Below are 27,086 nucleotides of genomic sequence, written 5' to 3'. Positions count from 1 at the left end.
TAAAAGCTATAAGAGCAAGTGCATGGTTTATCACAAACCCTCTTCTTTGCACGAAGAATGGCAATGTCCCAAATAGTGTGTACCCTGTAAGTTTGAGTCCTGGTCTGAGGATGCCATGAAATAGAGTCCCTAGCCATCTTGTTATGGACATGTAGCATGAGATATAAATAAAGCTTCATTGTTATAAGGCACTAAGAATTTGGGGCTGTTCTTACAGCATCATTTCACGTGCCCTGACTCATAAATGTATAGCCTAGTTCTTCATCTAGCTGGCTTCGATATATTCTTTTATTTCAGCTTTACTGCTGTTCCCCCAGAGTGGCTTTCTCTGATTACCAAATCTACCACAGATTCCCATCTTATTCTAACTCAGAGAACTGTGTTCTTTTTCTTTACAGCACTTACCATAATTTTTAATTGTACATTTATTTGGCTGTTTTTACTGGTTTAATGTCTTGCCAACTCCTCTGTAATCTCCACAAGGGTAAGACTGTATCTGTTTTGTTCAGCTTTGCATTTTATAGCACATAAGCAGTGCTGGGAACATAATAGCTATCATTTAATTTAATGAATAAAAGAGAGCATAAGCAAAAGCTGGTGAATGACAGAGAAGGAGAAAGGAGGAGGGAAGAAGGGAGAAAGAAAGGGAGTGGGTGGGGGGAGAAAATCTCAGCCATACTAGGTATCACTGGGCATTCCAGTTAATCTCTCTGGGTCTCAGTACTTCAACTTCAAAATGAAGATGGTAATTCCTTTCCTATCTTCCTCCGAGGGTGTTTGTGAGAGGCAGAGGCAATTAAGCATGGTAGTGTGCTTCATGAATTATAGAGACCTTTACAATATGATGCCATTATTATTAAAAAAGAGAATGAGAAGAGAAAAATGTACAATGCTAGATCGGCTAAGAATTCAAATTAAAATTTGCTAAAACTGAAATCAAACACATTTCGAAAAAGTAATATGAGCCTGAGAAAACTACAGAATGTTCTTAATTACTTGGTAAGGATTTTTAGAACTTTTCCCATCTTCCTTAACCTCATTCCTACACTTTTGTTGACAAAGCAAAACTATTGTGATTCTTGAAAACGTTTAAAGTCTAACCATTTCCTCTCTTTGTTCTTACCTGAAAAGAAACAAAGAATACTGGAGATGGATGAAAATGTGTAGTAGAGGTAAATATGGCCCCAAATCAACTGTTAAAAAGTAATGAAGAATACAAAGAATATTATGAAAAAGATATTACTCAGCCATAAAAAAGAATGAAATAATGCCATTTGCAGCAACATGGATGGACCTAGAGATGATCATACTAAGTGAAGTAAGTCAGACAGAGAAAGACAAATGCAATATATCACTTATATGTGAAATCTTAAAAAATGATACCAATCAACTTATTTACAAAACAGAAATAAACTGACCGACATAGAAAACAAACTTATGGCTACCAAAGGGTAAAGGGGGGTAGGGATAAATTAGGAGTTTGGGATTAACAGATACACACTATTATATATAAAATTGTGGGACTCGAGGGACATTGTTCCAGCTAATGATTAAGAACTCTCCAGACAATAGGGGCTTCTTAGACAATGGGTGAATTTCCAGGATGTCCGGCCCCCTTCCGAGAAGGAGGGAGATAACAAAATGTAAAAAAGGTGTCTGTCAAAGACCAATCAGGCAGCTGGGGAGAAGGAGGGAGATAACAAAATGTAAAAAAGGTGTCTGTCAAAGACCAATCAGGCAGCTGGGGACAAGTTCCCTCTCTGGTCCGAGCCTAAGCCGGGACCAATCAGCAGGAGAACACAACCAAATCTATAATTTACATACGGGGAAGTGGGAACCTATAAAACTGACATATTCGCGCCCAAAAGGGTTCCTTCTTCGACCTCCTGCGTGAGGACCAAGGAACCCCGGTGCACCGGCCTTCAATAAACCTCTTGCGTTTTGCATCGACTTCCGACTCTTGTTTCCTGGGCGAGTCGAAACTCCTAGGAGACCGCGCAGGTCTAACAAAATAAACAACAAGGATGTACTGTATAGCATAGGAAACTATATTCATATCTTGTAATAACCTATACTGGAAAAGAATCTGAAAAAGAATAGATACACATATACATGTATAACTGAAGCACTCCGCTGTTAATAAATGGAATATTGCCTGCCGTATCAGTAAACAAAGGATGTCACAGTCATCAGCAATTGCAGCCATCAGCCAACGGTGAGCTGTACACTGTACACCCAAAACTAACACGTTATAAATCAACTATACTTCAATTTTAAAAAATACAAAGAAAAAGAAAAAGGAAAAAAGTTGTTGAAGACATTTACTTCCAGCTAACACCAATTCTTTATCTGAGATAAACTCAGGATGTCCTTGTATTTTAAAATATCAGTTTATTCTTTATGTTTCCTTGTTGCTACACAGATACATGTGTATTAACATGCGAACTGATGACCTATATAGAGTTGAAGTCCTAAAGACTGAAGAGATGAACGATCTCAACTGTAGTTGAATGATAGAATATTTTCATTTCTATATTTCAGTGATATACTGAAATCATTTTCTTTCTATCCCATCATCAAAAATGTTCAATGCATTACAAAGACTGCTTGCTTTATCACTGCACAGACACATCCTTTCAAATCAGGAACTGCTTTCATTAAAATTCCTGTCACTTGTGTGTGGCGTTACTTTTCTTCTATTACCCTGTCTAGACCTAATTATCCCGAACACTATTTTGCATCAAATACGCTAGGAATTTTAGAAGAGAAGCAATTAGCTGCCTGGAAGAGGAAGCCACAGAAGCTTCACAAAGCTTCTTTGATTCCTTGACATCTTTACACAATCCGCAATCTCATCTAGCAGAGCACATCAAGGCTCAAGAGAAATAATGAGCAAGCGTGGACTGTACAGCGGTCCAGAGCATAAGGCTCTGAAGTCAGACTCCCTGGGTTCAAATCCTGGCCTTGCCCCTTATTTCCTTGGAGACTTTAAGAAAATTACTTAGCCTCTCTGTCTCAAGACTTAAAGAGACTTAACCTGTGTCTCGAAATATTCCCTGCGTAAAAAAAAAAAAATCATAGTAGTTACAACCTCATAGGTTTCTTGGGACCATTAAGTAAGATGATGCTGTCGTGAGCATAAGTGAAGTGTGAAGCACAGCTTGGCACACAGTAGTTGTGGAATAGACCATTCTAGTATGCGTCTCCAAATCTGTCTTCTCCATTTCTCTATTAGTGGAATGTTTAGCTAGGCTCATGGCCACTCAGAGTAAAGACTATATTTCCCAGCATGACCTGCAGTTAGTTTTGCCATGAGACTAAATGTTGGCCAATGTGATGTGATCAGAAATGATACAGGCAACCTCTAGGTCATGGCCCTAATGGAAAAGCGGTATCCCTGTCCCTCGAGCCCTTCTTCCTTCCCAGAGGCTGGGATGAGAACATAGGGGTGAGCCACCTTGGATGAAGCGCCAAACTCTCAAGATGGTAGAACTACAGAAGACAAGGCACCCAGACCCATGTTATAATGGAGCCACCATTAACAACGTCACAAATCCGCCAAACAGCCCAGACTTTTCCATTAGAGAGCAATGTATTACGTTTCCATCTTGTTTAAGCCATAATTAAAACGTGTCTCTGTCACCCACAGCCAAACTTATTTCCCAAACAAATACAATAAGAACTCTGTAAATATTAGCTCTTTTTATTATTGTACACTTGCAAAGATGCTGCTATCAGGTTTTGCTTCAGCCTCTGCTGCAGTGCCTGCCAGCTAAATCCCTGTCTAAAGCTAGAGTTTCATATTCCTTCAAGAGAGCAAAACCATGGTGACTAACGAAAAGTATTGCCCGAACCAGAAACCATGAGACAAAAATCACTTGAAATAACATATGCGGGCAGAATAATGTCACAGCAGCCTGATGCCAACGGTTGCATGCCTCCTACCACTCCTGTCTTTTGTTCACATCCAGAGGCAATGCCGTCAACACTGGGGCTATTTCATATTTGCCTAAGGAAAATCCAGATGTGACCAGACCTCCTTCCCGTACTCCGAATACAAAAATGTGACTTTTTCATTTTGATTGTAGATTCTGTGTGTAGAACCTATTATTAAAAGCTAACCATCATAAGGCTTAGCCACAATAATGACGGGCACTCTGTTTTAAGTATCATGCTCTTAAATGTTGACAGTAACCCATGAGAAAGACATTATGATTCTGATTTTATAGATAAGAAAGTCGAATCTCAGAAAGGAAACTTCACAGGGCTATTAAGTGGTGCAGTCGATTCAGATCCAGAGTTTTATTTTCCCAAATCTGTTCTTTTTCCTACACCAGGCTCCCCTCATTGCCTCTCAATGTATTAAAATATTGTTGCTCAGAAAGAACACTGTATTTATATTAAGGACTGCTATTGCTTTCCTAGTTGTGCAAAGCCAGGCTGAACACAAAGTTCAGCCTCAGTAAACATGAAGGGCTTCTTCTGCCTGCCCTGCTTCTCCCACTAAATGCCACCTGCCCAAGTCGCCTCTTATCACAAAGTCTTTCATGACAAATAATCCCCAACAGAACTGTTCCTCAACAAACACCGCTATAAACTTTATAAAGCTTTTGATTAGTTTTCAAGTCAAAGGCTATTAAAAACAATCAAGACCATCCAAGAATTGGGGAAAAATTTCACTCAGATAGAAAGCTACTTCACAGAACGTAAATAAGGAATAGAATTGAAAGAACGCTTGACTAAATAAAGAAATCTTTGGACTTCCCTGGTGGTACACTGGTAAAGAATCCGCCCTACAATGTAGGGGACGCAGGCTCAATCGCTGGTTGGGGAACTAAGATCCCACATGCCTCGGGGCAACTAAGCCCACACACCACAACTACTAAGCTCATGTGCCTCAACTAGAGAGCTGCATGCTGCAAACTACAGAGCCCACGTGCCCTGGAGCCTGCGCGCCGCAACTAGAGAACAGAAAACCTGCACACCACAACTAGAGTAGCCTGCGTGCCGCAACAAAGAACCTGCATGCTGCAATGAAAGATCCCACATGCCTCGATGAAGATCCTGCGTGCCACAACTAAGACCCAACACAGCCAAAAACTAAAAAATAAATAAATAAATAATAAATCTTTTTTAAAAAGAAAGAAAGAAAACTTGCGATTTGTGTCGATTTAATTGTGTTTAGAAATTGTCTTGGGAATTCCCTGGTGGTCCAGTGGTTAGGACTCTGCGCTTTCACTGTCCTGGGCCCGGGTTGAATCCCTGGCCAAGGAACTAAGTTCCTGCAAGCTGCACAGTGCGGCCAAAGAAAGAAAAAAGAAAAGAAAGTGTCTCAAGGAGAGGGGGCACTGTGAAATAGTCATGTCTGCAGATGATACCAAGCACTTTCCGGAAGTAAAACACTTGGCTCATAGGAACATACCAGGAGATCTCTCAAAGCCATGTGAACAGACAGGCAACTGTTTATTAACTATAGTCTTAAAATCATAGCAGAAATTGATCTCATATGTAACTATCAAACCAAGTCTTCCACCTGGGAACACCTTGAAATAAATATCATCTCAATTTCCTGGCCTGACAAGAAACAAGGACGTATTCTACTAATCTGAAACCCAAAGGATACCTTTCTTGAGTATCAAGAACAGTAGAAAGATGCTCATCATCGCTAATTATTAGAGAAATGCAAATCCAAACTGCAGTGAGGCACTAGCTCACACCAGTCAGAAGGACCATCATTAAAAAGTCTACAAATAATAAATGCTGGAGAGGGTATGGAGAAAGGGGACCCTCTTACACTGTTGGTGGGAATGTAAGTTGGTGCAGCCACTATGGAAAACTGTATGGAGGTTCCTCAAGAAACTAGAGTTGCCATATGACCCAGCAATCCCACTCCTGGGCATATACGCAGACAAAACTATAATTCAAAAAGATACACGCACCCCTATGTTCATAGCAGCACTGTTTACAATAGCCAAGACATGGAAACATCTTAAATGTCCATCGACAGACAAATGGATAAAGATGTGGTACATATATACAATGGAATACTACACAGCCATAAAAAAGAACGAAATAATGCCATTCGCAGCAACATGGATGGACCTAGAGAGATCAAAATAAGCCAGAAAGAGAAAGACAAATATCATTCGACATCACTTATATGTGGAATCTAAAATATGACACAAATGAACATATCTATGAAACAAAAACAGACTCACAAATGTAGAGAGCAGACTTGTGGTTGCCAAGGGGGAGGAGGATGGGAGAGGGAAGTATGGGGAGTTTGGGGTTAGCAGATGCAAACTATTATATATAGATGGATAAATAACAAGGTCCTACTGTATAGCACAGGGAAGCATATCCTGTGATAAACCATAATGGAAAATATGAAAAAGAATATATATACATGTAGAACTGAGTCACTGTGCTATACAGTGGAAATTAAACACAACACTGTAAATCAACTATACTCCAATAAATTTTTAAAAACCAGGAGAGGGCTTCCCTGGTGGCGCAGTGGTTGAGAGTCCGCCTGCCGATGCAGGGGACACAGGTTCGTGCCCTGGTCTGGGAAGATCCAACGTGCCGCGGAGCAGCTGGGCCCGTGAGCCATGGCCGCTGAGCATGCGCGTCCGGAGCCTGTGCTCCATAACGGGAGAGGCCACAACAGTGAGAGGCCCGCGAACCCCCCTCCCCCCCAAAAAATAATAATGTATAATATCTCTTTAACAATTTTATATTGATTACATGGTGGAATGATAGCACGTTGGATATATTGGTTTAAGTTAAATATAGCATTTAAGCACAGAGTGGGCATAGTAAATAGCACTGGACCAATACTGTGCCATCTTGTCTGAGATGTTAAAAATTAGGATCACTGGGCTTCCCTGGTGGCGCAGTGGTTGAGAGTCTGCCTGCTGATGCAGGGGACGCGGGTTCATGCCCCGGTCCGGGAAGATCCCACATGCCGCGGAGCGGCTGGGCCCGTGAGCCATGGCCGCTGAGCCTGCGCGTCCGGAGCCTGTTGCTGCGCAACGGAAGAGGCCACAACAGTGAGAGGCCCGCGTACCGCAAAAAAAAACAAAACAAAACAGGAGAGAGTAGTGCTGGAGCGCTTTAGGAAAGGGACTTGAGGAGAAAGCAGGTACTCTGCCGACGCCTGTGGACGGTATCGGAGGGGGCAGGCCGCCATGAACCGCCTCCAAGATGACTATGACCCCTACGCAGCTGAAGAGCCTAGTGACGAGGAGCCGGCTTTGAGCAGGATCTTAGTTCCCCGACCAGGGATCAAACCCGGGCCCCCAGCAGTGGAATCACGGAGTCCTAACTACTGGACCACCAGGGAATTCCCATGTAGTTAAATGTCTTTAAAGAGGCTTTATATTCCTGTGACAGTTGCCACTGTTCTGAAGACGAGGTGGATGTGCTTTTATATGGAACTCCTGACCAGAAACGAAAACTTCTTAGAGAATGTCTTACTGGAGAAAGTGAATCCTCTAGTGAAGATGAATTTGAAAAAGAAATGGAAGCCGAATTAAATTCCACCATAAAAACAATGGAGGACAAGTTATCCTCTCTAGAAACAGGGTCTTCCTCAGGAAATGGGAAAGTTGGAACAGCTCCGACAAAGTACTATGACGATATATATTTTGATTCTGATTCTGAGGATGAAGACAAAGCAGCACAGGTAACCGAGAAAAAGAAGAAGAAACAACACAGAATTCCAACAAATGATGAATTGCTATATGATCCTGAAAAAGATGACAGAGATCAGGCCTGGGTTGATACACAGAGAAGAGGCTACCATGGTTTTGGAATACAGCGGCCACGTCAACAACAACAGCCTTTTCCAAATAGTGATGCTGTCTTGAATTGCCCGACCTGCATGACCACCCTGTGTCTTGATTACCAAAGGCATGAATCATACAAAACACAGTATAGAGCAATGTTTGTAATGAACTGTTCTATCAACAAAGAAGAGATTCTAAGATACAAAACCCCAGAGAACAGGAAGAAAAGGCGAGGCCATAAGAAGATGAGGTCTAACCAAGAAGACGCTGTGGAGCAGGCAGAGACAGATGTGGAAGAAATCTATCACCCAGTCATGTGCACTGAATGTTCCACCGAAGTGGCGGTCTATGACAAGGATGAAGTCTTTCATTTTTTCAACGTTTTAGCAAGCCATTCCTAAATAGCTAAGTTGGCATTTAGTTGCCCAGTACTGTATACAAGGCAAATATGGACAGTTATATTCCTCCTGCCTACTCATCTCAAGTGACATTCTCAGTGGTTATTTGAGGAAGCAGTGTTTTATCTTTATCTTTTTGGAAAAAAATGGTTATCTACCTTCATCCCTCCCCTTCCTTTTTAAAAAAAATTTTTTCCCCAGCTCTGATGGGAATCGTTATTCATTCTCTTTTTGATAGATATTTGGAAACTGGGGCTTTTATTTATTAAAGCTCTTTAGAATTAAAATGTTCTGGAGTTACAGGTAAAAAAAAAAAAAAAAAAAAACACCAGGAGAAAGTCTTGTTATCCACATGGTAAATTACTCAGAGAGAGAGGATGTGGAGACAGAATCAGTACAATAAGAAGTAGGAAACCTGCATTTGTTTTAAAAAACAAAAAAAAAAGGATAAAATACTGGGCTTTTAAAGATTATTGCTATGACAATGAAAGGACAGAATTGACTTGATGGGAGGAAATTGGGCATTCATACACAAAAAAGATAATTTAAAGAGAATATGTTGCCCTTGAAAAATTCTTTAAAACTACTTCTGCTGCTGCATACAGGTACATGCTAGTTTTAACTTTTATAAAGAGATAGCTGAAGTTTACTTCTCAACTGTCTCTAAATTGAATTTGTGTAAACTAAATAATCTTAAATGCAGCAAAAAAGGAGTTACATGCACAGCAAAGGCAGTTATCAGTACTTAATTTTTCCCATTTACCTCTTTAGGTGATGCTTATGGGGACTTATATTTCCATAGATAAAGATTATTTCAAAAAACACTTTCAGCAGTTTTCCTAGTTATCAGTACATGGTACAGGAAATGTCAAATCACCGTTTCTTTGAAATTCATTGAGGATGAATATAAATGTTGTTTTACGTGCTATGATCTTTTTGTTAAATGCTTCATTGAAAATCACCACTGACATTTAATTGCTTTCAGAGTCCATAAAGAGGAAGATGAGATTTGTGCTGAGGAGTAAACGAATCTGATCCGTAAGATGCATGATCTTAATTGCACCCATTTTCTCAAATTGCTGGTTGTCTCTCAACATTCCTTTTACCCTTTTAGAGCCATAAAACTTCCAAAGGTGAGTTGTTCCCATGGCCACGCAGAGTAAAAACTCCATTTAAATATGCAAGCTCCCTTGCTGCTAAGTATGGCCATCATGTGACTACACTCTGGCCAACAGGATGTAAGCAAGGGCATCGTGAAACTTCTCAGAAATGGCCTTAAGGAAAGGGAAACTGTCTTTTTCTCTGCCCTTGTCCCTTCTCCCTGCTGACTGGAATTAGGGCAGTATGATGGGAGCTGGAGCAGCCATCTTGGACCATGAAGTGTGACTCAGACTCTTCCCTTGACCAAACTTTAGACAGCCTCCTCTGAGGTCTCTTTTCGACTAGACCTCGTCCTGGGGCCCTGTCTTCAACCTGCAGAGCCCAGATTCAGTAAGAGTCCTGCTAAATCAGTTTAGCGAGAATCCCGTGCCCCCCTACCCCTTGATATCTGACATCACTCTGGCCTGCCTTCAGTAAGAATTCTGTTAAGTCAATTTAGTAAGAATTCCCTTACCATCAATGTCTCCGCTTAAGTAATTTTCCATTAATTGACCCCCTCACCCTACTTACTGGCTATATGTCCGCATCTGCTTTTGCTGTATTTGGAGTTGAACCTGATCTCCCTCTCCTACTACCACAGTCTTTGTTTTTACTTTTATTTTTTCATGATAGTCTTGAAATCTATGGCAATAGTCCTGAATAGAGTCTTCCTTACCATTTTAATAAGTGTCAGAATAATTTTTTACTTTAACAGGTGTGTTAGCCCATGTTGAAGAGGGCAGAACAGCCAATTAGAAGGACCCTGGGCCTCGGATGAGCATGAAGCCACCATTACCAGCCCTGGGTTGCTTTCCTCATGACTTCATCAAGGTAAAAAAAGAGAAAAAACCTTCTCTCTTACTTAAGCCACTGTTATTTTGATTTTCTGACGCTCAGAGCTGAACTTACCCTAATTTCCATACCAATAAATAGCATGTATACTGTTACAGAAGTAGAGAAGAATGCAAATCCTGCCTTTAAAATATGAATTGTAGAGAGTCTGGCAAAGATGTAAGTTATTTGTATTTTAAATCAAATTGACATATCTTTGTGTAAGTTATTGTGAAAGTGGAGACTTTGAAAAATCCAATAAAATATAACTTTGCTTCTGTTAAACTAGAAATTACTTCATCTCCATCTCCTATGCCTTGCACATAATAAGTACTCAATGAATTTTTGCTGAATCTTGGAAATTATTTCCCAAATATAAATTCATACAAATAAATGTTAAAACAACACTAAAATCCAATAATAATAGACAATGCGAATAAAAAATCCACTTAAGAGGGAATACAAATGGCTAACAATCATGTAAAAACACTAATAATCACATAAATGCAAATTAACATAGGACACTATCAAATTAGTAAAGATTTATAACAATAATTCTGATGTTGGCAGTGATATAATGTAACGGTCTGGTGAAGAGGAAATGGACACATTTCTGGAAAACAATTTTTCAATTTAAAGGAAGTATAAATCAAAATATGAATCATAATATAATAAAAAATTAAGACAGAAGATTTAAGAATAAGGATGTCCATGGAAATTAGAAGTTAAAATATTGCACATCTGTGTTATGAAATCTTATCCAGCTAATAAAAATGATGCTTCAAAAGAATTTTGAATGACATCAAAAATGTTCATTAAATAACGTTAAGCAAAGATAGAGGATCCAAACTTACATATATAATGTGGTTCCAATTATGTGAAAATTACATGTACACAAAGAAAAGCAACAGAAAGCAAATTCAACAAAAGTGGAAAATATCTCTGGGAAGAGGGATCTCATGTGAGTTTATAAAGTTCATATTATATGTATTTTCTAATTTTCTATAATAATCATAACTACTTCCATAATGAAAAATGTATCAGAAGATATTAAATATTTCTTTAATTGTGAATTAAGAATTTATAATACAAAAATATTGTAGATATTGATGCCCTTTATAGATCCTAGTGCATTATTGAGTTTAAAAACTTAAAAAATCTCTTGCCATTAGAAGTTTTATCAATTTTAGATATGTGCATGAAATCTTTACCAGTTATGCTTAATTACTCTGCAATGAAATAATGATTAGAAAAATTGTTAAATGCATGTCAGCCTAATCTTATTACACAGTTAAATCAATTAAACCTAACTCCTATTACTATAGGAACCTTCAGATAAACTTTTGATATACAACGGTCATATTCCTGAAATCTAAAATGTTAGAGGTGGGCTTCCCTGGTGGTGCAGTGGTTGAGAGTCCGCCTGCCGATGCAGAGGACACGGGATCGTGCCCCGGGTCGGGGAGATCCCACATGCCACGGAGCGGCTGGGCCCGTGAGCCGCTGGGCCCGTGAGCCGTGGCCGCTGAGCCTCCGCGTCCGGAGCCTGCGCTCCGCAACGGTAGAGGCCGCGACAGTGAGAGGCCCGTGTACCGCAAAAAAAGTAATAATAAGAAGAAGAAATTACCAAACTAGAAGTTCACTCTAATAGTTCTCCTGGTGTTTTATGGGGACAGTGAGTCTACGCTCTTGAGAAGGTCAAACCAATTCTGTTCTTGGTGGTAGTGATAAGATTTGAAAAAACAGCCCCACAGATCAAACAATTGTAGGGTATTAAGATATTGTTTTTGGCACTTGTTGGTCGCCCTTACTTGCCGGGTGAATGGATAATTCTTGAAATCGCTTCAAATCCATTTGAACCAAATATTTAGCTTATCTGCAGGATTCCAAACAGCCAATTTAAATGCACTTTCCCCTTTTGTTTCTCCCTCCTCTTTCTTCCCCCATCCTGCTGTAAAATGATGGAATCAAACCCAAAGACAAAGCCATAAGGTGGATGGCAGTTCCCAGGCTGATCTCTGTGGTCTCTTGATGATACTAACCTCTGGTTTGCTTGGTGGCCCGTCTCAGCTGGGCTAGCTGTGTGGAACGAATCATTATACGCTTGCACTTTGGTTCTCAGTCAGCATAAAGGGTAGAACAACATAAGGAACTCTTGTCAGTTTTTATTGTGTGAGAGCAACGCTTCAGTAAAAGTCGTAATAACTTTGGATAGTGTTATACCGCTTACAGGTCAGAGCTTTCAGTAAATACCAGGCTAAAGAAATGTTTTCTCTTTCGCTCCATTTCTCTGACAGCTATTAGTAAAGCTGTGGGCTTTCAACAGGGTCGGAATGGGTGCAGTTACCGCAGAAGCATCCCAGCACAAAGGAAAAGGAAGCAAAATGGAATGAGAGAATCTCGGCTTTCATCTTTACCAGTTGAGCAAATTATTTAATCTAAGGTTCAGTTGCCACAGCTATACTACATTATAATAGTACATACACCTCAGGGATGACATGAGGATTAAATGAGTATCCATTTGTGAACTGAGTAATCCATTCTCCGGCGTGAGGAAGGCACTGGAGAGTTTGACATCTCTTTTATTCTAGCCCCCCTGAGAGATCAGATATATCACTCAGAAGTTAAAAGTGACCTAAGAGTGGAGTGTGAGCTCTAGAGCCAGACTGTGGGGAATGCAAATCACAGTTCTGCTACTTACTTACTAGCTGTGCAATCTCGGATGAGTTATTTAACTTTGTACTTCAGTTCCCCCACCTATAAATAGGGAAATTAATACTTCTTACCTCATTGGGAAAATGGAGTTGTAATCTGTCCCTTGCAATTGTGCAGAACCTCCTGCTATTTCTTGCTATTTTCTATACCTCCAGATCATTTTGTTGTTCTTCTACAGAGGCAATGAAATACATTGAAGCTGTCCAGCACGTGAGCCACTACAAATTGGGTGAGGCATCAAACTCTCCTAGAGGTGGAAGGACCCTGTGAAATCATCTAACCTCCCAGACAGAAGCCCATGTTCTACCTCTATTAGCTGATGGCTTCTAGTCCAACTCCATCTTCTCTCTTAGGCTATAAATGTCCTGCTTCTCCCCAAGATGGCTTATCAAGCTTTCAGGTGTATGCAGCTATTCCCAAGGCTAGAACTTACCAAGGTGTTGTTTTCAACACCAAAGGTCAGCAAACCACAGCCCTTGGGCCAAATCCAGCCCACTGCCTGTTTTTATCAATAAAATAGTCACGAGTGAAATAGTCACAACAGAGAGCATATGCCCTGTAGAGCCTGAAACATTCTCTATCTGGCCCTTTACAGAAAGTTTGCTGACCCTTGGTTTATACCATAGATAAAGCCTGATCCATGACTGCAAACTGTTTTATGTTTATGGACCCAACAAGCATTAAGATTGTGTCTCTGCTCACCTCCATTATTCTAACAATGAATACAGAGTGCTTGGCTCATAGAACACGCTCAACAAATGTTGATTACTCCTGAGTTCTGGGGGTTGTAGGATGCTTTTGGCTGCACGTAACAGAAAATCTGATCCAAACTGCTATAAATAACACTGAAATATATTATATTGCTTAAAGAATAAGGCCAGAAGTGTGGCAGGTTCTAGCATATCAGGATGCTGACAATAATTTTCTGCCAACCTATTGGCTCCGCTTCATCATTGTGCTGGCTTTTATACTCAGCAGCAACCAGGATGACATGGTTCATTGAACCCATCCAGTGAGAAAGAGAACCTTCCATAAATTCAGGCCATATATGTCTGAGTGGGTCATCTTTGGTCTCATGTCCACCACCAGACCAATAATAATTGGCAGAGGAATCCCAGTCAAGGGACTATCCTAAAAAAGTCAAGGGACTGTCTTAAAAAATCCATTGCTGGAGCTGAGCAAAACAGAGTTTTGGGTAGGGATGAAGAAAAGAGAAATGTACGCAGTAAGACAACCAACAGAGTTCACCACTGACACAAGCCCAAGAAGAGGTGCCAAACAGAACATAAGGCCAGATACGTTTTCCTGCATTGCGGCTAAATGGAAATGACAGCCTCTAAGTGACAATACAGCCCACAGATGAACTGCTGAAATGTACAGCTGTAACAGGGAAGAACAAAATCTGACTCCGGGCTGGATCTGTTTCTTCTACTTTAACCTTTGCTCTCTGCTGCTTTTTGTTACTATAATCACCAAAAGGATGTTGTCTACAGCTATTAGCATACATAATGGCCTCCCTTGGGGAACCGTGCCCCTCTGCCTGAATGTTAAACTAAAGTAAAGTGCCTTTGTTCAGCTCACAGGGAAACATTCTGACCCTGCCCACCTGTGAATGGCTCCAAGAAAGAAGAAATAAACACATCCCCTCTCTGAGGCTGGCCAAATCAGGAGATGTTTTGCAAGACGTATGGCCTTTTTACATTACTTCCTCACCTCCTCCCCCTCTCTGTTCTATAAAAGAAACTGGCATCCAGACCCCGATAAGATGGTACTCTGGGACATTAGGCCACCATCTTCTCAGATGCCCAGCTTTCCAAATAAAGTCGTCTTCCTTGCCTCAACACCTCGTCTCCCGATTTATTGGCCTGTTGTGCGGCGAGCAGAGTGAGCTTGGACTCGGTAACACAGTCACTTATAAGTTGAAGATTTCTTATATATAGGCCAATACCACAAAGTAGACATTGAACAGTATTTGTTTTTAGGTGTGAAAAATCAAGTAGGGTAAGAATTTTTTAATGAGATACTATGTGGCATAGATACTATGTGGCATGTATTCATATTTGTTAGGCTGAGTTCTTCCAAAGTTAGAAAAACCTAAGGAACAAAATGATCAATAAAGATTTTTATTTTGTGGTTCCAAATGGTCGGTATTTTTTTCCATTTGCAATTACTGTTGATAGCTCAATTTTCTTTGCATCAGTTCCTCCCTCTTTCTTCATTGCATTAAAGCCATCAATACATCTAAGTGATTTGTTCTTCACAGAGAATATCTTAAAAACTTACTTTCTAATAGTTGAAACCTGTGTCTAGATATCTCCTACCTCTTTTTCCTTCTTAGTCGGAAGGAGAAGAATAAATATATTTGAGCCTCTTGGATCAACCTAGAATGCTCTGGTAGTTGGCAAATATCTCTTCCCAGCCTACAATTCATGCCTGGAGGTAATTATCAGACTTTTCATGTGCCTTTGGGTGCAAAGCACCTTCAGAAGCACCTAGAGGTCAGTCCCACTGAAACCGAGCAGGACTCTGTGGGGCTCCTGGGCACGGAAAGCCTTTCAAACAGTTGCTAATCAGGGAAGGGAGGGGATGCAGAGACAGTTCAAAGACACAATAGTGCAGCCTTGGGGCAGGGTCCTGGTTCCCCCTAAAGGGATACACATAACAATATCTTTGAGCTCTTCTGCAGAACTAAAACCCCCACCAAATGGAAGATGTTAACTACTTGATGAAGCACTTTTCGTTCCAGAGAAGGTCACAGTTCACGCATCATCACCTGACTCCAGATAATCTCTGGATTGAAGGAACGCAGGCCTTGCACGCACCCTGCTCCTCATCAGCAACCCAGCCCCCCTGATTACAAAACTCCTCACAAACCCCCTACCCTCACCCCCTGCATTGGGACACACAGTTTTGAGGGCGTTAGCCCGTTGTGCCCCCCTTTGCAATAAAGCTATTCTTTTCTACCTCACCCCAAACTCTGTCTCCGCGATTTAATTAGGTGTCGGAGTACAGAGGCCAGATTCGGCTTCACCACCTTAATTAATGCCACACACTTCAGTGGCTATACGGACTGTGGGGCACAGTTGGGCAACAGGCCTAAAATGTTGATTCGATACCATTTTTACACTCTTTCATTGTTCTATTTTCCTTATCTCTAAGGACAACCTACTCAAGCAAATAAATATACAAACAAACAAGAAATCCACTGCTTCCCAAACTCCAATGTACTAACTTTCCAGATCAGTTTCTTCTTAGTAATCATCATAATTCTTAAAAATTTTCTTTGGCTTCCACTTCCTTCTGAAACTTACTAGCGGAATCTGAAGGCAAATTTGTGGGTCATGGTAAACAGCTGAAACACAGTTGATCTATACTTGCCAGTGTCAACATCCTTTTCCCATTTCAAGGCTGAGCTCAAATGTTAGCTCTTCTGTGAAACCATTCCTTCAATTTCTATCTTATCCATAATAGCTTACTTATTCCTCCAGACTCCCACAAAATGTCAACCTACACCACTGTAGCGTAGTGAAAACAATGGCTGTAATAGCAAGCACGAATGTTTACAGTTGCAGTAAAATCTGCTACACCATAAGTTCTTTGTGTTGATGATTTTGGAGGATATCAAGGAAAATGGACTAAGTTCACTGACTGGTCTGCCAAATCTCCTGCTTGGGCTTTTGAGAAGCTAACTCAGAGATGTAGATACCTGTGCAAGTGATTTCTGAAATGCTCTCAGGAGGAATCTATAAGGGAGTAGGGGAGGCAGGAAAGGGAAGAGAAGGGGGACTAAGGAAGACTGTGATTTTTACCTGAAGGCCAGTCTCAGCATGATCCCATGGGGAGCCCTGAAGCAGAAGTTGCACTGTAGAGTCGGTCTTGCATTCAGGCGAGGGTTTCTGTACCCATCAGCCATTGGCCCGGGGCGGCCCAGTAGGGACAGAAACTCAAGTTTATCTGGCATTTGTGGCTCTCTACTCCTATGGGCAACTCCAGCCACCCAAAGGTAGTCCTCTAAAGAAGGTAGTAGGTGCCAGTGTTTAGAAGTAAAGCACGTGGAAACTGGGAGATGAGAGCACAGATCCAAGAAAGGGGCTCAAAAGGATCGGAGTGGAGCACTGATGGTATTCACAACAACTCATAAATCAAGAGCAACACAAACCAACAATAAGCCTAATGATGTTAGCCAGCGATTATTAAGTGCTTACTGTAGGCCAGCCTTGTTCTAAGCTCTTGGTAATATGAGCTTATTTAATCCTTACAACAGCCTAACGAGGTAGCTAATGTTATTATCTCTGTTTTGTCAAATGAGGAACCTAGATCTATGGAGGCAACTAGTCTAAAGTGACACGAAGACTTCATGGTGTAACTAAGATTTGAATCAACGAACGTTAGATGGGTGATTCAACAGCAACGCACTCTAAACCCATGCCACCCACTTTGGCGTGGCTTCTCAGTACAGGAAGCGGTGAAGAGTGGCAGAGCCTTGAGTCATTTGGCCTGGGCTCCTGTCTTGGTAGCTCAGAACAAAATGAGACAATGCAGAAAAAAAATGCACGAACTAAATATTAGTCAGTGTTGTTATGAAAGAAGGGAACAAGACATTGCCACTTTCAAAAAAGAATCTATTTTCTATAAAAGTATCTCTTAGATCTGTAAAAAGCCTTTCTTCTGCTATCCTCTAAATGTTTAAAAGAGCCAAGAAATCAACAGCTTTATTCTTGATAGCTCTATTGTATATGACACAATTGTTACAGAGAATAAGGAAAGAAGGCAAGGGAAGATAGAGAAAAAGGAAGAAGGAGTGTAATAGATTATTACTAATAGTTATTGAGAATGACAGGAACAAATATTCTGAACAAAGTCCTGCTCATTGTACTTCAGTCTTTCCTGGGATCTGGTTATTAAATTGTTTTTTCCTAAACAGGGTGATTTTGAATTCACCTGAGAATGTTATCAATAATTGCTTTGTACCTTGCCCCCCATAAACAATATAACTTTTTGCAGCCCATTAGAAAATTCAGTCACTTTTCATGACTGGACTACCAATGCCAAAAATATTACTGATTTCTTGAAAATCATTAACTGCATTTCATTGCCACCTGAATTCTAAGCACAGAAAAAGTGCAATAATTTTAATCAAAGCCTTTAAGATTGGCGGAATACCTTGAAATGATGGAAATAAAAATTCTGAGCTCTTCACTATGAAATAAGAATATTTCAATATCTTTCTAATTCTAAGGATCCTAGTTCCTTTAGGCACATTGAATATTTTTGCAACATGTGAAGATAATCTTATGATGAGTTTTCTCCTCAAGTAAAACAAACATAAGCTTCTGATTGCAGTTTTGGTAGACACGCGATATACAAAAGCTACACGTTGTTGCACAGTCGTAGGAAGTGACTGAGGAGGGAACTCTGTTTATCTTTGCTCCTCTACTCAGAGTTGAGACGTAATAACCAAATATATATATATATTTTTTTTTTTGCAGTACGCGGGCCTCTCACTGTTGCGGCCCCTCCCGCTACAGAGCACAGGCTCAGGACGTGCAGGCTCAGCGGCCATGGCTCACGGGCCCAGCCGTTCCGCGGCATGTGGGATCTTCCCGGACCGGGGCACGAACCCGTGTCCCCTGCATCGGCAGGCGGACTCTCAACCACTGCGCCACCAGGGAAGCCCTAACCAAATATAGTTAACAAGCAGGACAGGACGGGCAGCAACCAAACAGAATGAATGTGGCAACCAATCAGAATGATGCTCTGATCATTCAGAACAGATGACGTAACCAATCAGAATGGATACTGGCTGAAAGACAGATGAGGTCACACCTGGGGATTCAGCTAAATATCAACCCTGCCTACAACTGATGTGAAACTCAACGCTGCCCACATTACTCAACTTTCCTCACACAGAAACTTATTTCAAGAAATTCAGATGGTTTCTGGGATACAATGGGAACTTTTCACTTTCCAGATCCCCTTCCTCTCCCAGCTCTGGTCAAAGCAAATTCCCACTAAGACTGACCTAAGAAAGGCATTATAAATAAATAATAGTTAACATTTATTGTGCACTTAAGTACCAGGCACTACACATTATCTTCCTTAATCTTTGCAACAACGCTATAAGATGAGTGCTACTATTATCCCTGTTTTATTGATGAGGAAACCAAGGCATGGAAAAGTTGAGTCACTGGTTCAAGGTCACACAACTAGTACATCCCAGAGCTGGTTCTCAAACCTGAGCAGTCCTTCCACTTACCTATGAGTTATGATGTCATTGGCAAATTGACATTCTCATCAACCTATTTACAACTCAATCCCATCCTTCCTTCTAGATAAATGATAAAATGCCAAAGATGTTTTCTAATATTTGTGCTACTGCTTGCAATCTACGAAGTCACTGACTAACACGTGTCACCAATGTGGTTGCAGTTGCCCCATTTCTGATCTAAATTGCTTCAAACAGAAAACAGTCAAGGAAGGCAGACAAAAGAACATTACCTTATTCTCTTGTCCTCTACTTTTTTCAAATATTCATCTCTCTTTAGGACTCCCAGGATCATCTCCTTCTCATGATCTAATAGAAATGACAGGTTGATGAACTCCGAGTTCTTAGACATGGTATTTCAGCAGTAGCTCTGAGTAGCAGTGGTTGACTCTTCCAGGTGAATTGATATCCACAATTCTTAAGGTCTCCCCGAACAACCCAGAGTCACTCAGTTGCTTGATGTAGAGAGGCTTTTATAAGGTCTCTGAAGAACTGCTGATGGTAGGTAGGGATTCTTCCAGGCAACACAGAAAACAAGCTCCACTGGGATTACATTTCAAGAAAGTCATTCTTCTTTTAACTGAAAAGATCTCCAAAGCCTTCGTGGTGGTGTACAGTCCAGTGGCAGCTGAGTTTCCCTAATGATGCTCAACGTTAACCCAGAAAGTTACAGAGCAGGAAACAGATCCGCTGGGACAGAATCCAGAAAACACTGCAAAGGTGGAAAAAACAAAGGAGAGGAAAATTAGGCCATTTTCCTCAGAGCACTTGTAAGAGTGTCTAATTTTTGAAACAGTGATGTGCCTAACTCAAAAGACACTTTTTAATCAGTAAACATGCATTTATGAAATACTTATTGTATTTATTACCATCAAAGAGTACTTATATTTAGTTGATTCCAGGTTCTCTATGTCAATTCTGCTTCTTCCATTATAAAGAGCTTCCTCTACCAGCCAGATCCCGTTTACCACCCTTGCAGCTGATCCATGGGTCACCGCTTTGGGACTCTAAGAGCACAGTCTGGACTGTCGACACAGGACAGGTCCCTTCAGTGGCTCCATCATGCCTTCCCTCCCTCCCTCCCCAAAACTAGGACCACGACATAAAAAATCATCGCCGGCAAAACAAATATGAATCAGTGCTGCACATATCAACCTAAATCTCTCTCACAAACATGTTGAATGCAAAAACTTAAGTTGCAGAAGAATTCATGCAGAATAATAGCATATGCATGAAGGAAATAATTTTCAAAGACATTACATCTAATTTAGGACCACATACATTTGGAGTATAAATATAAGGAAATTCATGGGGAATTCTGAGAGATGCAATCAGAGAGGAGAACACAGGAACTTCAACTACTGGGTGATGTTTTATTCTCAGTATAGGTTTATATCTTACGATGTACATGGTTGTTCATGAGTTAGCCCAGCTCTGTATTAACACACCACCAAATAGATGTTTTAAAACTATCCCTTTGTCAACATAAGCTCACCAGGCCCTCTCCATCATATTAACTCTTGGGCACATTCTTTCATTGGCTTGCTACCTGTATTCTCTCTGCGCATCCCCTTAAGAACGATGGCTCTTAGTGTGACCTACGGGGTTTTGTGATTTGGCATCATCCCACGACACTGTTCCTCAGCTTCCCTTCAGGTCTCTGAACTACAATCCGTATGCAGGTTACACTTGGTTTGGGTGGTTCTAGCCAGGTTTCTAAGGGTAATGAGATATTTACTCAAAGGTTGCTTTGGGACCTCCCAGTTACCATAAGGTCAGGTTGACTCCAATTCTCAGATCTGAAAGGACAGGCTCTAGTCCAGGGCCTCTCTAACTTTCCAAAGTCCCTATGTGTTTGTTCTCTACATTGTATAACGAAACCAGAACTTTGCTGAAATGACTCAGAACTGAACTGCTTCCTACAGACCAAGAGCTATCCCCCTTGGAGGAAACTGGCTAGGTCTCAGAGAGTGTAGACTCTCTAAATATACTCCAGTCCTTTCCTCCATTTCCAAAGTTCTAGAGGCTACAGGGCCCAGAGGACCCCAAGATTGACATGAAGAGGAAACAACAAGGTTAAGAGTAAAAGGGGCTCTTCAGAAAGGTTTGGAGTTTTTGTTTTGTTTTTCCTTTTTTTTTTAATTGAAGTATAGTTGATTTACAATGTCGTGTTAGGTTCAGGTGTGCAGCACAGTGATGCAGTGTGTGCATGTGTGTGTGTGTGTGTGTGTGTATTCTTTTTCAGATTCTTTTCACATATAGGTTATTACAAAAAATTGAGTATAGTTCCCTGTGCTACACAGTAGGTCCTTGTTGGCTATCTATTTTATATATAGTAGTGTGTATATGTTAATCCTATCCTCCTAATTAATCCCTCCCCCCCGACCCTTCCCCTTTGGTAACGGAACTTATTTAACAGAAATAGACCCACAGACATAGAAAGGTTTGGTTTTTACATCACTGTCAATTGTGGTCTCTCTCAGATAAAGACCACAGCTGTTTTTCTAACCCTTGTGTGTCTCATCTGGTTTCATGCAGAAATAGAAAAAGCACTTGGTAACTCAGTTAATGAACATCTTATCATCACAGCCAGGTTCACTTAAGACATATTTTGTATTTGAAATGTCAGATTTAGAATGTCCTGTGTGAATATTCTATAGAGTTGTATTTAGAATTTATTTAAAGGGTTGGGAGCTATAAAATGCTTGACTCGAAGCTTATGGTTTTCCTTGCCTCGGGCTTAAGTTGATGCAAGTCTGCCCTCTAAAATTCCAAGAGTCTACTCATGAGGAGAATAAACGGAGGGGAGTAGTGACACCACGGGGGTAGCACAGGAAGGTGACAGAGAAGATGGGAAACGAAGCATGGATATAAGAAAAATGAAATTAGTCAGTGAGAGCTTAATGAACAAAATTAGCCCTAAGTGGATTTTTACCCATCTATACCTGGATTGCTAGAGATGATTTATAAATGAGTGACCAAGGAGATCAGAAGTAGCTAAAATTTTATCAGGAAAATCAGGATGTTTCCTCCATAAGCCAGGACCGGACTGTGAGTATACTTTACTAACATGGAATGGACATGATGGTCATCCAGTCCTTCTGGAGAAATACAGGGTGGAGCAGAGGAGACAGTAAGCTTGGCCAGAGAGAGAGGAGTTCCAAGGAGCTAGATGCTAGATCCAGACTCTGACCAGAACAGAAGCATTTGGGCCTCAAAATGAAAATAACCTATGTATTCCTGGTAGTACACGTTCCATGTTGGGTGATGAGGCTTCAGTCTGACAAATTTTCATGTCATGAATCACTCAGAGCAGACAACTGTTTCCTCTTGCTTGAGTTTTACTTCCTCCTGGACACTTCTGGTTTAAGTTGGCTTCCCCTAGAGCTCTCCCTTCAGGGAATGGATGTCCTGGTCCTGCCAATGGAACCCTCTGTGTCTGCTTTGAACCCATGTCTGATCCGTTCTCTGTATGCTGACCAAATCACATTTCTGAGCCTTTGGAGGACCAGCATCTGGGTTGTGATGAGCTTACTTAAGTATGCACCTTTTTTTTTTTTTTTTCCGGCATGTGGGATCTTAGTTCCCAGACCAGGTATTGAACCCGTGCCCCCTGCATTGGAAGCTTGGGATCTTAACCACTGGACCGCCAGGGAAGTCCCAGTGTGTACCATTTTTGGGTGCCTGTTTTCAGCTAGTTCATAGCCCCTCCTGTTGAATCCCTTACCCACTATGTACACACTTTAATCAAGTGAAAAAATGAGTGAAAATAATCACGAGTGCATTTTATCTAGAGGTGAGTCTCATTCTTTTAGTTAAATGTACCCAACACTAGTCAGGAGAGATGAGTTCATTTTTATTTTATTCTTCAAAACCTTCACTTAAACAGATCTCTTTCCTTTAACATTTCAGATACAGATTTTTCCTTCTCTGGCCAGTAGCCTTGCCGAACTGAGCTAAAATATTTAAAAAGATGATAAGATGGTTTGCATTCTGCCGCCTTTCAGCATAGATAGCTCAGGACAGGTCATTAAGTCTGCTCGGTGCCACACAAGATGCAATGATCAAAAATTCTCACAGCACCACACAAAAACATAAGTTTCTTAAAAAGCATCTGTTTTGAGTAACATACACCTAAAATTAATAGAGGGCTGGTATTTTAGTCAAAGGAAAGGGTATATCTGAATGTATCTCATTATGGGGTACTTGAAATGCAGCTTTAAAAATAGTGAGTTTTACAAATATAAAATGGGAGTACTTGATATTCTGGTTTGGCCAACACATTTCCAAGTCAATGATATAAAAAAAAAAGAAGATGATGGAGGAACTATTGTAGATTAAGAGACCAAAGAGCCATATAACCAAATAACTAAATGCAATACGTAAACCTTGATTATTTAGATTAGATCCTTTAGAACAAGAGTTATAAAAAAACATTCTTAGGACAATGAGGAAATTTGAATAGGGACCGGATATTAGATATTATGAAATTACTAGCTCTTTTAAGTATGACAATGATATTGTGGTTATTAATAAGAATATTGTTTAAAATGTTTTTACTCTTAGAAGATGCATAATGAAGTATTTAGTTGATAAGTGTGATATTTGTAACTTATTTTCAAATAATTTCAAAAGTATTAACTATAGAGATAAAGCAAATATGGCAAAATGTTAACAACTGCAGAACCCAGTCGGCAAGTCCATGAGTGTTCACTGTACTTCTTTCAATATTTCTTTATGTATGAAAATTTTCATTAAAAAATTGAAAGGAAACACATGGAGAAAGTGATAATGGTAAATGAAAGCCTTCAAAATTATATTTATGACAACTACACTGTGCACTATAGACATTATGTGTCCCCTCAAAATTAATATGTTGAAACCTAATCCCCTATGTGATGGTATTTGGAGGTAGAGCCTTTGGGAGGCGATTAGGTCATGAGAGTGGAGCCCTCATGAATGACAAGAGCTTCCTCCTCCCTTCTGCCCTGTAAGGACACAGGAAGAAGTCAACATCTAAAAGCCAGGAAGTGGGCCCTCACCAGAACTGTGAGAAATTAATGTTTGTTGTTTAAGCCACCCAATCTATGGTATTTTTGTTGTAGCAGCTCAAACATACTGAGATACTGTGTATCATTTTCTACAGAAAAATGCATTAGAAGTTAGAATATAAAGCAATTATACTCCAATAAAGATATTTAAAAAAAGAGAAATTAGAATAACTATAAATTATTTTTTAAATGACTGAATAACATTTCCTAATCTCAGGTGGGTAATTTATATCTCAAGACCTCTAGGAAGGATGACATGTCACAAATGATCCTCTATACATTTTATCGTCTTCACAAAATAACCATAAGATACACAGTGATAACTGCTAAGGAAGCTATAACCCAGTCTTATCCCAAGATTTATCTTTGTGAAGAATGTTTTTAGCTATGCTTCTTCCATCATTTAAGAAGATTATGAGACAGACAAAAAAAAATTCATTGCACTGTTACTTAGTTATAAATTCAGCTAGTCACAAAAAGACCCCACAATAACATGCTCATTTTAAAAAAAGTAATGCCAGAGGGACTATAATAGTTATGAAACAGAGACCATGATAACTTAGCTCTTTTGCAGGCAACTGTTTCTAATGCAATATGAAGGACATTAACTCCAAGACTTTTACCACTGGAGGTGATTTGGCAACATGTATCATGTTTAAAAATGTGCAGGAACTGGACTTCCCTGGTGGCGCAGCAGTTGAGAGTCCGCCTGCCGATGCAGGGGACACGGGTTCGTGCCCCGGCTCGGGAGGATCCCACATGCCGCGGAGCGGCTGGGCCCGTGAGCCATGGCCGCTGAGCCTGCGCGTCCGGAGCCTGTGCTCCACAACAGGAGAGGCCACAACAGTGAGAGGCCCGCGCACCGCAAAAAAAAAAAAAAAAAAAAAAAAAAAAAAACCTGCAAAGTATTCTAAAATCCACCACAAAAGGGCAGGAACTTAACCCACCAATTCCAAGTATAAAATGTACCCTTAGGAACTAGTAAGACACTTGCGAGATTTGCCATAGCACTGCTTGAGAGCTGAAAATTAGAAACAATGTCAGATAACAGGAAACGGGCACACCGATATAACTTGATATATTTATTAAGGTGGAAATATGCATACTATATGTCAAGTTAAAAAATCAGGTTATTGAACAACGTGTATCATACAATCCTTCTTTAAAAAAATAAAACATGCTTACATACCAACTGAAAAAAAATAAAAATAGAATGTTTCTGAAAGTGCTCTTAGGATGAAATTAATACAAATAAAATTAACTTCCTGTTTGCCTGTTACTGTGTGACAACACAACAGTGAGATGGGTTTTCAGCACATTTATAGGGATGTTTAGGATGCTTAGAAAAACCAGCTAAATAACACATGCAAAATTCACTTGGGAGTGCCTTTCAAATAGGTGAGCAGGCAAGACTACACGTCTGTCAAGCAGTGAGAACTGCCAGAGGGATAAAGATGCTGTGAGGAGAGAAATGAATAGTTCCTTTGCTATGAATCCCAAGCTGAAACACTCAAAGGCAGATGCTACAGAATTGCGGGTATTTATTTTCTTTTTTTATAAATTTATGTATTTATTCATTTTGGGCTGCATTGGGTCTTCGTTGCTGTGTGCGGGCTTTCTCTAGTTGCAGCAAGCGGGGACTACTCTTCATTGCGGTGCACAGGCTTCTCATTGTGGTGGCTTCTCTTGTTGCGGAGCATGGGCTCTAGGCCCGCGGACTCAGTAGTTGTGGCTGGCGGGCTCTAGAGCGCAGGCTCTGTAGCTGTGGTGCATGGGCTTAGCTGCTCCACGGCATGTAGGATCTTCCTGGACCAGGGCTCAAACCCGTGTCCCCTGCATTGGCAGGCAGATTCTTTTTTTTTTTTTAATTTATTTTTATTTATTTACTTTTGGCTGCCTTGGGTCTTCGTTGCTACGCGTGGGTTTTCTCTAGTTGTGGCAAGCGGGGGCTACTCTTCGTTGCGGTGTGCAGGCTTCTCATGGCAGTGGCTTCTCTTGTTGCAGAGCACGGGCTCTAGGCATGTGGGCTTCAGTAGTTGTGGCACCTGGGCTCAGTACTTGTGGCACATGGGCTTAGTTGCTCCGCGGCCTGTGGGATCTTCCCGGACCAGGGCTCGAACCCGTGTCCCCTGCATTGGCAGGGGGATTCTTAACTACTGGGCCACCAGGGAAGTCCCTGGCAGGCAGATTCTTAACCACTGCGCCACAAGGGAAGCCCAGGCATTTATTTTCAATAGAGCAGTTTCTTCTCACGTGGACAAGTCTATGTGGCACATTCCATGGGAGTGCAGTAGCTGAATTTTTTTTCAAAATGGTATTGATTCTCCAAACAGTAATAGGAAGCTCAACTAACAATACCATCAGCTTTATAGTGATGCTCCAGGAACAGCATCCTCAAAATGTCCCACAACAGCTAATACTTAGATAATTCAACTAATCCTTATGACCCTCTCGCAAAATAAAGTCTAATACCCCCATTTTACAGATGAGAAAACTGAGACAGAGAGAAATTAATTAACAAGTCCAAAGTCATACAGTCAGTAAGTAACTCACAACAGTCTGGTTTCAAGGACCCTGCTTCCAACCATGACAGTGACTGCCTCTCAGGGCCTCCATGGAACAACAGAACCCCACAACTTCTCAGAATCTTTAATGCTCTGATGCTCATTGTGAATTTTCACAGAACCCTCAGTCTGGAAAAAGATATTTACCATTATTGGTTCTTAATCTTGGCATCATGTATTTTGATATTTTTAAAGAGAAGACTGTCTATCTTAAAATAAAAAAACTGGTTAGGAAAGAACCTAAATAAATTCAAGAGAGAAAGATTTGAAAGAAAAATTCGAAGACACACTTAGATCATAATATCTGGTAGTTCCCCTGCATGCTTTTTAAC

The 27,086-nt window shown here is 40.6% G+C and overlaps 2 protein-coding genes and 1 long non-coding RNA gene across 3 annotated transcripts in view; 2 read left to right on the top strand and 1 right to left on the bottom strand.

Annotated features, from left to right (window-relative positions):
• Positions 1-27,086, bottom strand: part of SYTL5 (synaptotagmin like 5) — a 131,262-nt gene that overhangs the window by 84,681 nt on the left and 19,495 nt on the right. The window contains exon 2 of the mRNA XM_049704794.1: positions 19,373-19,851. Coding sequence (XP_049560751.1) covers positions 19,373-19,491 — 119 coding nt within the window. The 5' untranslated portion in view covers positions 19,492-19,851. The remainder of the gene's footprint in view (positions 1-19,372; positions 19,852-27,086) is intronic.
• LOC117197249 (uncharacterized) lies at positions 1,495-1,950 on the top strand. Its single transcript, XR_004477780.2, has 2 exons — positions 1,495-1,652; positions 1,716-1,950. It is a non-coding gene; the product is annotated as an uncharacterized LOC117197249 (long non-coding RNA).
• On the top strand, positions 7,106-8,446 carry LOC101280258 (E2F-associated phosphoprotein-like). Its single transcript, XM_004281336.4, has 2 exons — positions 7,106-7,263; positions 7,404-8,446. The coding sequence occupies exons 1-2, from the start codon at positions 7,191-7,193 to the stop codon at positions 8,189-8,191; spliced, it is 861 nt and encodes a 286-aa protein (XP_004281384.1). The 5' UTR covers positions 7,106-7,190; the 3' UTR covers positions 8,192-8,446.

This window comes from Orcinus orca, chromosome X, assembly GCF_937001465.1.
Source record: "Orcinus orca chromosome X, mOrcOrc1.1, whole genome shotgun sequence".
In the NCBI taxonomy this organism is placed as follows: domain Eukaryota; kingdom Metazoa; phylum Chordata; class Mammalia; order Artiodactyla; family Delphinidae; genus Orcinus; species Orcinus orca.
The sequence above is the reverse complement of the archived record's forward strand: the minus strand, read 5'-3'. Positions and strand labels throughout refer to the sequence as shown.